Source organism: Gopherus evgoodei, chromosome 8 (genome assembly GCF_007399415.2).
Source record: "Gopherus evgoodei ecotype Sinaloan lineage chromosome 8, rGopEvg1_v1.p, whole genome shotgun sequence".
NCBI classification, from domain to species: domain Eukaryota; kingdom Metazoa; phylum Chordata; order Testudines; family Testudinidae; genus Gopherus; species Gopherus evgoodei.
The window spans coordinates 113,659,510-113,672,257 of record NC_044329.1 but is presented as its reverse complement, the minus strand read 5'-3'; the positions used below and the strand labels follow the sequence as shown (position 1 = coordinate 113,672,257).

The window sequence follows — 12,748 nt, the reverse complement described above, 5'->3', positions numbered from 1 at the left end:
TCCCTTTCTTAATTATTCCCAGCATTCTGTTTGCTTTTTTGACTGCCACCGCACATTGAGTGGATGTTTTAAGAGAACTATTCACAATGACTCCAATATCTCTTTCTTGAGCGGTAATAGCTAATTTAGACCCCATACTTTTATATGTATAGTTGGGATTATGCTTTCCAATGTGCATTACTTTGCATTTATCAACATTAAATTTCATCTGCCATTTTGTTGCCCAGTCACCCAGTTTTGATAGATCCTTTTGCAGCTCTTTAAAGTCTGCCTGGGTCTTAACTATCTTTAGTAATTTTGTATGCACATACATGAATACTAATGTGTGTGTGCATGAGTGCGTGAGAGAATGCATGTCTACACAACAGTGCACGTGGCTAGGTCCTTGAAAATCTGTGTCAGAGAACACATTTGCCAGCAAGTGTTAAAACAAAGCCCAAAGACAAATGCCTAAATAGCTCCCACAGAGTTCATAAGGGAAAGCATGAGCAGGGCCGTCCTTAGGCATAGACAGCTGCGTAGGGCACCTGAAAATTTGGGGCACCACTGGGTCTTAGTGTCCACCCTCTTGTTTTCCTATCCCTGTTCTGACCCTTCCTGCAGGCTCCCACAGATGGCTGCTCTAGCCTGGTGAGTCTTCCTTGGGAGGGAATCTAGTAGTTAAAAGTGAAAAAACCTCCAGCCTGCCAGACCTATTAGCACAACATTGAAACTGTTAAAGAGATATTCAAGGGGTAATAAAGCCATTTAACAGGCATTTGCCAACCCCAAGGTATATACTGACAGGTTTCAGAGTGGTAGTCCTATTAGTCTGTATCAGCAAAAACAAGGAGTCCTTATGTCACCTCAAAGACTAACAAATTATTTGGGCATAAGCTTTTGTGGACTAGAACCCATTTCATCAGATGTCCACGAAAGCTTATGCCCAAATAAATTTTTATACTGTCAGTTTCTGACTTTACTGACAAAAACAGTTGTGCATTAATATAATATTTACACAGCACATGTCAGTCTACAGGATCTTAGTTTAAAATTTGCTTTAAAAATATTTAATTAGTGAGCTGGTGAAGATTATAAAATCACATTTCTAAAAAATGCTTGCATAGAGTTTTAGATGCACAATCATCTTTAGCCTTAAATGTGTGGATCTTCACACATAGTTTTTTAAATAAATCCTTCAAAAGACTCCCTTATCTAAAATACACATTTTAATTACTATAGTTAAAAAAAAAAAGTGCTTCCAAGTCTTCCTGTCCTTTCTGTCCATCCCTTCACCACTCCTCCCCCCACTCCCCACTGAAGAGAGCCCTTAAAGGGACAACAGTCCTTCCCTTCCAGATAGCTGGACAAAGAGTTCCCTTTCTTTACTTCTGACTATCTGACAAACTAGTTTTAAAAGAACCCTCCAGCAAAATCAGTAACTTAGTAAGACAAAATACTTGTTATACCTAAAATCTTTGGAAACATATTTTTTTAAAGTTGGTGAAATTTCATAACCATGTCTCTTGTTATGGAGATCACACAAAGTAAATTACTGTTCCCTTTTTCTAAAAGCAATGAACATTGTTATGAACACACTAAACCTCTCTGATTAATTTAAAAGAATGTCTTTGTTTCAGTGAGTTAAATATGTAGTAATCTGGAATGCTGGCTTAAGATTTGAGTACATTTAAAATATAAATTCAACTTAGAAATACTGATGAAGAAAATGTAAAACAGAGAAGAGCTGCATCATGTATTCCATTATATGTAATGTTGTATTCAGCAGGAGAGCTGACTCACCCTTACTATGAAGTTTTTGCAAATAAATCTCTGACAAACTTCAGGGCATATCAAAAAACCTGTGACTGACATTTTTTATTCACAAATTTTAGTGCTTTTAATTAAGTACTTTCTTCATGTCCATTCTGCATGAGGGAGAGTGCATGGAAGTCTCTGCTGGGAACTGTGACTCTCCGCCACCATGAGGCAGGCTGGGCATCTCATTATCCTTTGCTCTCAAGTCCCTCCTCCCCCTCCCCCACCAGGCTGTGAGCTTGGGTTGCCATCCGGCATGGGGCACCAGTTTAATAATACTGCATAGGGCCCCATAAATCCTAAGGACGGCCCTGAGCATGAGGCTCTATTAATTATCCAAATGCATAAAAGTGTTAGTGTAAAACAATCATTTCTGTTTGAGTGTTAACAGTAGGATAAGCTGGAATGCAATAGGAATCATTAGTCTCTATCCCTAAATATAAACAAAAGCTGAGACGTGCTCAAGCACTGACTGCTCTGCCTGGATTCAACAGGCTAAACAGAAAAGGAATGTAAGAGGCTGCATCACCTATTGAGCTGAGGTGACTGCCACCGCCTTCCCAATGGATGCACTAACCAGTCCTTGGCTGCAGCAAGGCTGGGTGCTTTCTGCTTGGGATCTTTAGATACAGTTCTAGCCATTTTACCTTTTCACACTTGTGGGGCTGGTCAGGTTCCCTGGATACTTCCAATGCTGAGACCAGGTTCCCACAGCCTCTGGCAGGTGTAACGTTCCTTTGTGATGTTTGCTCATCCTGCTCAAGGAGGACTCTGACTTGTATGGGGGGGTGGAAGAGAAAGAAATTCAGTGGCTGGTTGGGCTAAGATGGCAAAGGGGATGCTGAGAGACAGAAGTAGGTCATTTTTCTGAACATTCCCTTAATCTGGGACACACTCCAGAAGAGTGAAAGTGGAAATCAGAGTTCTATTAGCTCACATCGCTGATGCAGAGGTAAGAGATGTTACTGTAAAGTGAAACAGTTAAAAGGCACCTGTCATCCATCAGTGCCAACTACCAAATGCACATTAAGCAAAGGCATTTCCCTTCTGCCATTTCTTTAGAGCTGGCCATTATTCCCAGCTCTCCAGCTGTTCACCTCAGGCACTGATAGCACTGACTATAACATTGCAGTGTCCCCCGCATAAACTGGCAAGTGAGCTGGAAGAGTGTAGAATGTTTTGGCAATATGGATCTCATCTCAGTTAGTGAAATATTATTTCTACCTCCAGCTCCCCTGGGCTCTGATTATTTTTAAAACCCTTGGAGCACAAAGACTCCTGCCCAGACATGTCTGCTCCACTGACACCCAGAGTCAGGGCTAAAGCTCTGTAACACATCTGGAGGTGACAGTACTAGTGGGATTACTCTGGCGCTCTATTAACACAAGGTTTTGGGACCTGAGGTTACAGAACCAGCTACTTTGGGGCACTCAGACCACATGCTCCTAGGGTGTGAACTAGAAGCAATAAATGTGGACGTAACCATCCTCCTGCATCAGAACATGGCGCCCGCCATCATCCACAGCAAGGACACGGGGTCTCTTCTGCCGAATTTGGTTGCTCAATACTACCTCCCCCATCTCACCATCTGGGGAAAATTTAATCACCTTCAACTGATCGACCACAAAAATGTTACTGGACATGTCCACGCATACACTGAACGGCTTTGTCAGCAGCGAGGGTGAGGTTTTCAGCACATTGAGGATCAGCCCAGACTTCTCAATGATGACGATCTGCTTCTTGATGAAGTCTGAGACAATGAATTCCTCCCAGTCATTGATGGCAATGAAAAGGAACTTCCCCCCATGGTAATCTGTGGGTGCCACCCTGCCCACGCAGTGTCCTGAAGAGCTGTAAAGGGAGATGGAGCAGCGTGTGCCCTCACTCACCACAATATAGGAGTCCTCATAGGAGGTGATAGCATAGGAAGACTCAGATCCCCTTAGCAGCAACTTGTGCAGAAACTTGCCCTCAAGGGTCAGGAAGAAGAGGAAGGAATCTGAAGAGCAAGCTAGAACATCTCCACAGAGCGAAATGCCACAGAAGACACCGTCTGAGTCTGGCAGAGGTATTGATTGCTGAAAGTGCTCACCGGCACTGTACTGCTTTATCTCATCATTCTCCTGATCCAACAGGAGAATGCCACCAGCATGAGGCAGAACAGCAATCCCTGTGATATTGGGCTTTACTTGGGAGCAGCACTGGTCTACCTCGAAAGTGCAGACACGCTTAGGCCTTTTACTGCGTCTGCTACAACAAGAGGGGTTCTTGTTGGGAGTGTCAGAAGCACTCTCTTCAGAGCTTGGACAGGAGTCTTCTTCCGAGTCCACAGGCAAGACTGAGTCATCTTCAGACTCCTCACTGGGGGAAGCAGATGCCTCGCTATCTGGCTCAAAAACAGTTTCCATGTCTCCTTTAGGATGTTCCCCAGGAAACACTAGACTGAAAAGTGCTGCCTCAGACAGCATTTCTGGCTGATCCCAGGCTATGGCCAATTCAGGGATTTGGCTCTCTAGTTTCCCTGGCATATATGTCTGGAGCTCCTGAATCCGATTCCTTATCATGCCCCTCCAGGTGTAAGATCTCATAGTCCTTTCCCACATAGAGGACCCTTTGAGAGAACTCCTTTGTGCTGATTGCTTTCTCTCTTTGGTTCTGGAGCTCCTCTTTCACCAGGCGACAACTTTCCATTTGCTGAGTTAGAAAAGCAGACAGCTCGCCCAGAATATCTTCTTTCTGGGCCAGGAGATAGTCAATAAAATCATCCACATATCTGCTGATCCTCTCCTTTATGTTCTCTCCTGATGTTTTCAACTTATCTACTATCTCCTCCACAGCTTCTTCCTGCTCAGAGATGCATGTTATCGTTCCTGCCAGGCTGTCAATTAGCTGCTCAACAGAAGGCTTTTCCCGCTGCACAGCATTTGCCATAGAGACCACCTTGTGCTGGAAATGGTCTAGCATGCGGCAGTCCCTGCAGATGGGAGCACTGCAGGTGTCACAGAAGAATCGCAGAGCTTCCTGCTGGTGGTCCTGGCAGCACAGCTCCTGAAGCAGCCTCATCTCAGCATCATACTCCCCAGCTAGAAACTCAAGCTTCACCACCTTGTGATGAAGAGTGAGACGGGAGCAGCAATGGCCCTGAGTGCATGACTGGCACAAGAAATCCTTGCAGTCTAGGCAACGGGCAGTGGCAGTCAAGATCTTCTGGGCATCTGAGCAGACTGTGCAGGCCAAGTCCCTGTTGCGTTTAATCTGGAACAACTCCAGTAGGCTGTCGATGAAGAAGTTGGTTTTCAGAGATGAGGCACCTCCTGGGACATCTGTTTGCAGCCGGCACTCAAGACACTGGAGGGCTCTGTCCCTCACTAGTGGTTCCCGGCAATGCTGGCAGTAACTGTGCAGACACGGAAGGATCTTTGGCACTGTGTAGAGATCATAGCAGATTTTACAGGTCAGGAAATCCTCCTTGATTAATTCTTGTAAGGACATAAAGGTTAGAGCCATTGCTCCATCCAAATGAGGCCTGGAAACAAAACAAAGAGAAGAGTCAAAATGCACTCATCTTATTTCTACACACACCATCTGAGTGACAGTCCTGCTGAAGGCTGCAATCCCAAGAAAAAGCCAGAGTGACACATGGGAGGAACAAGGGGAAGGAGAGAAGCAGATATATGAGGAGTGGGAGACAGGGTCAGGCCTGCATCATATATCTGTCCTTGTGCATGCTTCTGTTTAGCTGGATGAGTATCTTTAGTGAACACCTATGGAAATTTTTGCTTCCTGACACTGCAGAAATGTTTGAATCTATTTGCCCTGGGGACATAGGCAAGAAATTGTTGAGCATCCAGGAATTTTATCCCCAAAATTACTAAAATGTATAGTCTAGACAGACACAAGGAATGGCAGGTGAGAGAACTAGGCTAATTTAAGGAAGAAACTATCTGGGATCTGAGTTGGATCAGCTGACACACTGAAGTTCTCTAGTACTCTGACCCAAATTACTTACTGAAGGAACTCTGTTTTTTATGAATTTTAGAACATACCACAAAGATTAGGCTATTACAAATTCTAACAAACCAATTATGGACAATACGATGCAATTATCATATTAAGGTCAGAAATAAAGTTTGTTAGCAGCAATACTGGCATTAAATCATCAGTTTAATCAAACCATCAAATTAACACAGCAAATAATTACTTCATCCCAAAACAAAGTTCAAGGAGTTGTGTTGATGCTGTGAAACTAAATTAACCACCTAAATCTTTAGTTGGGTGAATATTTCAGTATAAAAACCAATTTGACTTATGTCTATAGCACACCCTCAGAAGCCAATTAGTGCTTTCCTCCCAGAACTTCACTGTAAGGTAGTGGTTTCTGGCGCCTAGTGTTTTTTGCCAGTGGATGTAAAATAAAAATGGGTACACCTCTGATGGAGACACTTTTCTCTAAGTAAGTGAAGACCCAAATAGATTATTCTTCAAAATCTATAGTGAATCCTGTCTTGGCGTATCATAGATATCTGGGACAACTTAAAAACAGGCACATTAATTTTATTTTGATTCATCACAAAATACTTTAACTTATGTCATGACAAAACATATGGTTAGTGTAAAATGGTAGCAAGCCCATTTAAGGGCTAGAGACCTAGGTCCAGCCAATCCTAGTTACTAGACAGGCACACCTGAGCAGGGATCAGCTGATTCCCGGGGAGGGGGGGGTGTATGGAAATGGGATGCTCAGGGAGAGAAAGCCATGGGAGGCTCTTGAAGGAAACCCCAGATCATGCAGTATGATTTGAACCTCAGAGCCAGAGGAGCTGAAGAAAGCTGAGGGCCAGAGAGAGCAACCTCCACAGCAGTTAAAAAAAAAACAAAAACAAAAAACCCTCCAGGCAGGTAGGTCCAACAGTGGTCTGCCAAGGCAAGAAACAGCTTCAGAGAACAGACTCCAGGGATAACGAGAAGCCCCACAACTGAGTTTTGTTTTGTCTCTTATGTCAATTAATTAGACCCTGGGAGGGAAGGCATTACTGGGCAAAAAGCCCCTGTGGAGTTTATTTAAGAAGCCACCTGAAAGGGGAAGTTGAAGCATGGCTGCTGCAAAGCCATCTCAAGCCACAAAGGGGCATTTGAGAGGCGGTCTGCCTGTGACAGCAGTAAGGCCTCGTCTACACTACGCGTTTAAACCGATTTTAGCAGAGTTAAACCGATTTAACGCTTCACCTATCCACACAACGAGGCCCTTTATATTGATACAAAGGGCTTTTTAAACTGGTTTCTGTACTCCTCCCCGACGAGAGGAGTAGCGCTGAAATCGGTATTACCATATCAGATTAGGGTTAGCGTGGCTGCAAATCGATGGTATTGGCCTCCGGGCGGTATCCCACAGTGCACCACTGTGACCGCTCTGGACAGCAATCTGAACTCGGATGCACTGGCCACATAGACAGGAAAAGCCCCACGAACTTCTGAATTTCATTTCCTGTTTGGCCAGCATGGAGAGCTCACCAGCACAGGTGACCACGCAGAGCTCATCAGCACAGGTAGCAATGCAGTCTCCTGAGAATCGAAAAAGAGCTCCAGCATGGACCGCACGGGAGGTACTGGATCTGATCGTTATATGGGGAGAGGATTCTGCGCTAACAGAACTCCGTTCCAAAAGACAAAATGAAAAATACATTTGAAAAAATTTCCAAGGCCATGATGGAGAAAGGCTGCACCAGGGACTCAGTGCAGTGCAGAGTGAAAGTTAAGGAGCTCAGACAAGCCTATCAGAAAACCAAAGAAGCAAACAGAAGGTCCGGGGCAGGGCTGAAAACATGCCGCTTCTACGCTGAGCTGCATGCAATTCTAGGCGGGTCTGCCACCACTACCCCACCCCTGTCTGTGGATTCCGAGGTGGGGGTGGTAATCTCAGCCATGGCTGAGGATTCTGCGGAAGGGGAAGATGAGGAGGAGGAGGAAGAGGAGGACGAGCTTGCAGAGAGCACACACCACTCCGTTCTCCCCAACAGCCAGGAGCTTTCTCTCATCCAGACGGAATTACCCTCCCAGCTCTCCCAAGCCAGTAGCCCAGACAATGAAGCCATGAAAGCGACCTCTGGTGAGTGTACCTTTGTAAATATAAAACATGGTTTAAAAGCAAGCGTTTTTTAATGATTGATTTGCCCTGAGGACTTGGGATGCATTCACGGCCAGTACAGTTATTGGAAAAGTTTATTAACATGTCTGGGGATGGAGCAGAAATCCTCCAGGGACATCTCCATGAAGCTCTCCTGGAGGTACTCCAAAAGCCTTTGCAGGTTTCTGGGCAAGGCAGCCTTATTCTGTCCACCATAGTAAGACACTTGACCACACCATGCATGTAGCAAGTAATCTGGTATCATTGCATGACAAAGCCTAGCTGTGTATGGTCACGGTGATTGCTGGCATTCAAGCAACATCTGTTCTTTATCTCGCTGTGTTATCCTCAGGAGAGTGATACTGTTCATGGTAACCTGGTTGAAATTCAGGAATTTAATTAAGGGGACAGAGATGGCCATTCCTACTGGGCTGTTAGCCTGTTGCTTAAAAGAAATCCTTCCTTGCAGGTAGCCAAGCGGCGGGGGGGGGGGGGAGGAGAGGGGAGGGGAGGTAATGGTGCTGAGCTACCAGGGATCTTCCCTGCTACCAGCCACACGATGGGAGGGGAAGGGGGGTGATTAGCAGTGATCTTCCATGATACCAGCCACGCGGTGGGGGGAGGAGTAAAGCGATCATCCCAGAGAATTGGATGGGGGGGGGTGGTTTCTGCTGCTGCATGTTAACAGGAAAGCAGCAGCACTGAACGGGATTTGCTTGGTATTTGGGAAAGGAGGGCACTGTGTATATGAAGGCTGCAGAAGCCGAAAGACAATGGCTTACCATGGCTGCACGCAAGCTGAATTCTGTTGCCCGGACCTGCGTCTGTGAAATCTCTAACACCAGAGCCGCAGGCACTCAAGATTAAGATGCAAAATGCAACCTTTAGTGAAAACTCATGTGCTATATTGTTCACTGTGAAAGCGTATAACCATTGTTCTGTAAAATGTATCTTTTTAAATACTTCTCTCCCTTTTTTACCTCCCTCAGGCAGCTGCAAATTTTTCAAGCCTCCCTACTCCATCCCGAAGGCTATCTCAGATAATGCGGAGGAAAAAAAAGACATGAGGCGAAATGTTCTCAGATATCATAGAAGTAACCCGCAGTGAAAGAGCTCATCTGAATGAGTGGAAGGACGTGGTATCAAATTACAGGAAAGATGCCAGTGAACGCCAGGACAGCAGGGACCAACGTGAGGAGAGGAGAGACGCTCGAGACGAGAGGTGGCGGCAGGAAGATCAGAGGTGTAGGCAGGAAGATCAGCAGTGGTGGGATGCAACGCTGGGGCTGCTGCATGATCAAACTGACATCCTCCGATGTCTGGCGGAGCTTCAGGAACAGCAGCAGGGTCACAGAGTGCCGCTGCAGCCCCTGTGTAACCACCCTCACCACTCTCCACGTTCCATATCTTCCTCACCCAGACGTGTAAGAACACATGGGGGAAGGCTTCGTGCACCCGCCCACTCCACTCCCGTTGACAGCCCAACCAAAAGGCTGTCATTACTTTGAAATATTTTTAGTGGCCTTTTCCTTCCCTCCTATCCTCCTCCCAAACCATACCCAGGATACCTTGTCAGTTCTCTCCCTCTTTTTATAATGACTTTTTAATAAAGAACATGATTTTTAAACAATAGTGACTTTATTTCCTTAAGTAAGCTGTAATCAAAGGGGGAGGGTGGGTTGCTTGCAGGGAATGAGTCAATCAAGGGGGGGGGGTTCATCAAGGGGAAACAAACACAACAGTCACACCGTACCCTGGCCCGTGATGAAACTCGTTTTCAAAGCTTCTCTGATGTGCACCGCTTCGTGGTGTGCTCTTCTAATCGCCCTGGTGTCTGGCTGCACGTAATCAGCGGCCAGGTGATTTGCCTCAGCCTCCCACCCAACCATAAAGGTCTCTTCCTTACTCTCTCAGAGACTGTGGAGCACACAGCAAGCAGCAATAACAATGGGGACATTGGTTTGGCTGAGGTCTAAGCGAGTCAGTAAGGTGCGCCAGCGCGCCTTTAAAGGGCCAAATGCACACTCTACCACCATTCTGCACTTGCTCAGCCTGTAGTTGAACAGCTCCTGACTACTGTCCAGGCTGCCTGTGTATGGCTTCATGAGCCATGGCATCAAGGGGTAGGCTGGGTCCCCCAGGATAACAACAGGCATTTCAACATCTCCAACTGTTATTTTCTGATCTGGGAAGTAATTTCCTTGCTGCAGCCGTTTAAACAGAGTAGTGTTCCTGAAGACGCGAGTGTCATGAACCCTTCCTGGCCATCCCACGTGGATGTTGGTGAAACGTCCCTTGTGATCCACCAGTGTTTGCAGCACCATTGAAAAGTATCCCTTGCGGTTTACGTACTGGGTGCCCTGGTGCTCCGGTGCCAAGATAGGGATATGGGTTCCATCTATCGCCCCCCCCACACACACACACACAGAGTTAGGGAATCCCATTGCAGCAAAGCCATCCACTATGACCTGCACGTTTCCCAGAGTCACAACCTTTCATAGCAGCAGCTTAATGATTGCTTTGGCTACTTGCATCACAGCAGCCCCCACAGTAGATTTTCCCACTTCAAATTGATTCCCGACTGACTGGTAGCTGTCGGCGTTGCAAGCTTCCAGAGGGCTATTGCTACTCGCTTCTCCACTGCTAGGGCTGCTCTCATGTTGGTATTCTGGCGTTTCAGGGCAGGGGAAAGCAAGTCACAAAGTTCCATGAAAGTGCCCTTACGCATGCGAAAGTTTCGCAGCCACTACGAATCGTCCCAAACTTGCAGAACTATGCAGTCGCACCAGTCTGTGCTTGTTTCCTGGGCCCAAAATCGGCGTTCAATGGCTAGAACCTGCCCCATTACCAGCAGGATCTTCAAAGTGCAGGGGCCCACGGTTTGAGAGAATTCTGTGTCCATGTCCTCATTCCTCTCATCACCACGCTGCCGTAGCCGCCTCCTCCTTGCCTGGCTTTGCAGGTCCTGGTTCAGCATAGACTGCACGAGAATGCGCGAGGTGTTTACAATGTCCACGATTGCGGTCTTGATCTGAGCAGGATCCATGCTTGCTGTGCTATGGCGTTTGCACAGTTCACGCAGGAAAAAAAGGCGTGAAACGGTTATCTGCTGCTTTCATGGAGGGAGGGGTGAGGCTGCACCCAGAACCACCTGTGACAATGTTTTTTGCCCCATCAGGCACTGGGATCTCAACCCAGAATTCCAAGGGGCGAAGGAGACTGCGGGAACTATGGGATGGCTATGGAATAGCTACCCACAGTGCAACGCTCCGGAAATCAACACTAGCCTCGGTACATGGACGCACACCGCCGAATTAATGTGCTTAGTGTGGCCGCGTGCACTCGACTTTATACAATCTGTTTTACAAAACCGGTTTATGTAAAATCGGAATAATCCCGTAGTATAGACGTACCCTAAGATTAATGCTGCATTAAGCATCACTCAGTAGTTCATAAAAAAATTAGGCTGTGCTCTGTTAAGGCTATTTCTGCCCATTGTTTATCCAGCCATTTGCATGGGCGGTTACCTGATCCATGCATGCGCTGGCAGCAGTTAGATGCACACACGAGACAGGCACCTATATTTCTAAATCTGGTCATTCAAGTTACATTGTAAACTGTGTGTAGCGGGGATTGGGGCCATCCTGTGTGTCCACAGCCGTGACTCTGCAGCGGGATCCCCAGCGCCCCCCGCTAAAGCAGGGAACTGCCCCGAGAGCCCCTGGTTCCCCCCGCCTGCACCCTCAGCGGTTTTCAGGCTTTCTGAGCTGAGTGCCCCGCTTGAGTTGTATGTTTGGTTGTGGCCCCGTGGCTGGGGGTGGGGCTCCCTGCCTGCGCCCTGCTGTGCACAGCTGGCTCGAGCCCATCAGCCCCTGCCCCCCCCGACAGAACTAAAATTATGCCCCCGCCCAAGGCCCCCCCAGCCGGGCCCTGGCGTTTTACAGCCTGTTGAGGGGCCCGGCACGAAAAAGGCGGCGACCCCCCGCCGTACAGCGCCCGCCGGGCGGCACCTAGTCCCGAGGCAGCCTCCGGCCACGGCTGAACCGGTCCAATAAACAGCCCCGAGGGGCTCGGCTGGCAGCGCGCGGGGTCACCCCACACGGGCCGCCCAGCGCCAGCGCCGCTTCCCGCCCGCAGCGGCCGGGGGGGGAGAGGGGGGCGCCGCACACGGCAGGTTCCAGGCTCTGGCCCCGCCCCGCCCCGCCACACTCCCTCCCTCCCGCGCGGCCGCCGCGCCGCGCGCTACCGGGGCAGCGCCATTCCCGCTCCCGAGCTGCGCAGGCCCGGCCGGCGGCGGCGGCGGCACCGCACTTCCGGGAGCCGCTCCGCCTCCTCCCGGTCCGAGTCTTAGCGCCCGGCGCCCGCCGCCCGCCAACGGCGGGGCGGGGAAAAGCTGCGTGGGGAGGCCTGGGGGCGAGGGAGGAAGGGATGGGGGCGGGGAGGACTGGGGGCAGGAGGGTGGCAGGGCAGGGGAAGGGATGGGGGAGGCAGGGAGGGAAGAAGGGCAGGGGGGACTAGGGGCAGGAGGAATTAGGGGAGGAAGGGCAGGGGGTGGGGAGGACTGGGGGCAGGAGGGTGGCAGGGCAGGGGAAGAGATGGGGGGAGGCAGGGAGGGAAGAAGAGCAGGGGGGACTAGGGGCAGGAGGAATTAGGGGAGGAAGGGCAGGGGGTGGCGAGGACTGGGGCAGGAGGGAGGCAGGGAGGGAAGAAGGGCAGGGGGGACTAGGGGCAGGAGGAATTAGGGGAGGAAGGGCAGGGGGTGGCGAGGACTGGGGGCAGGGCAGGGGAAGGGATGAGGGAGGCAGGGAGGGAAGAGGGGCAGGGGGT

The 12,748-nt window shown here is 48.8% G+C and overlaps 1 protein-coding gene across 1 annotated transcript; it reads right to left on the bottom strand.

Annotated features, from left to right (window-relative positions):
• Positions 1-2,037: 2,037 nt before the first annotated feature.
• On the bottom strand, positions 2,038-12,219 carry LOC115656543 (E3 ubiquitin-protein ligase TRIM56-like). The gene is given in 3 exon segments (XM_030573361.1): positions 2,038-4,364; positions 4,366-5,323; positions 12,168-12,219. Coding segments are annotated over 3 exon segments (2,082 nt in total). The 5' UTR covers positions 12,182-12,219; the 3' UTR covers positions 2,038-3,254.
• Positions 12,220-12,748: the final 529 nt, after the last annotated feature.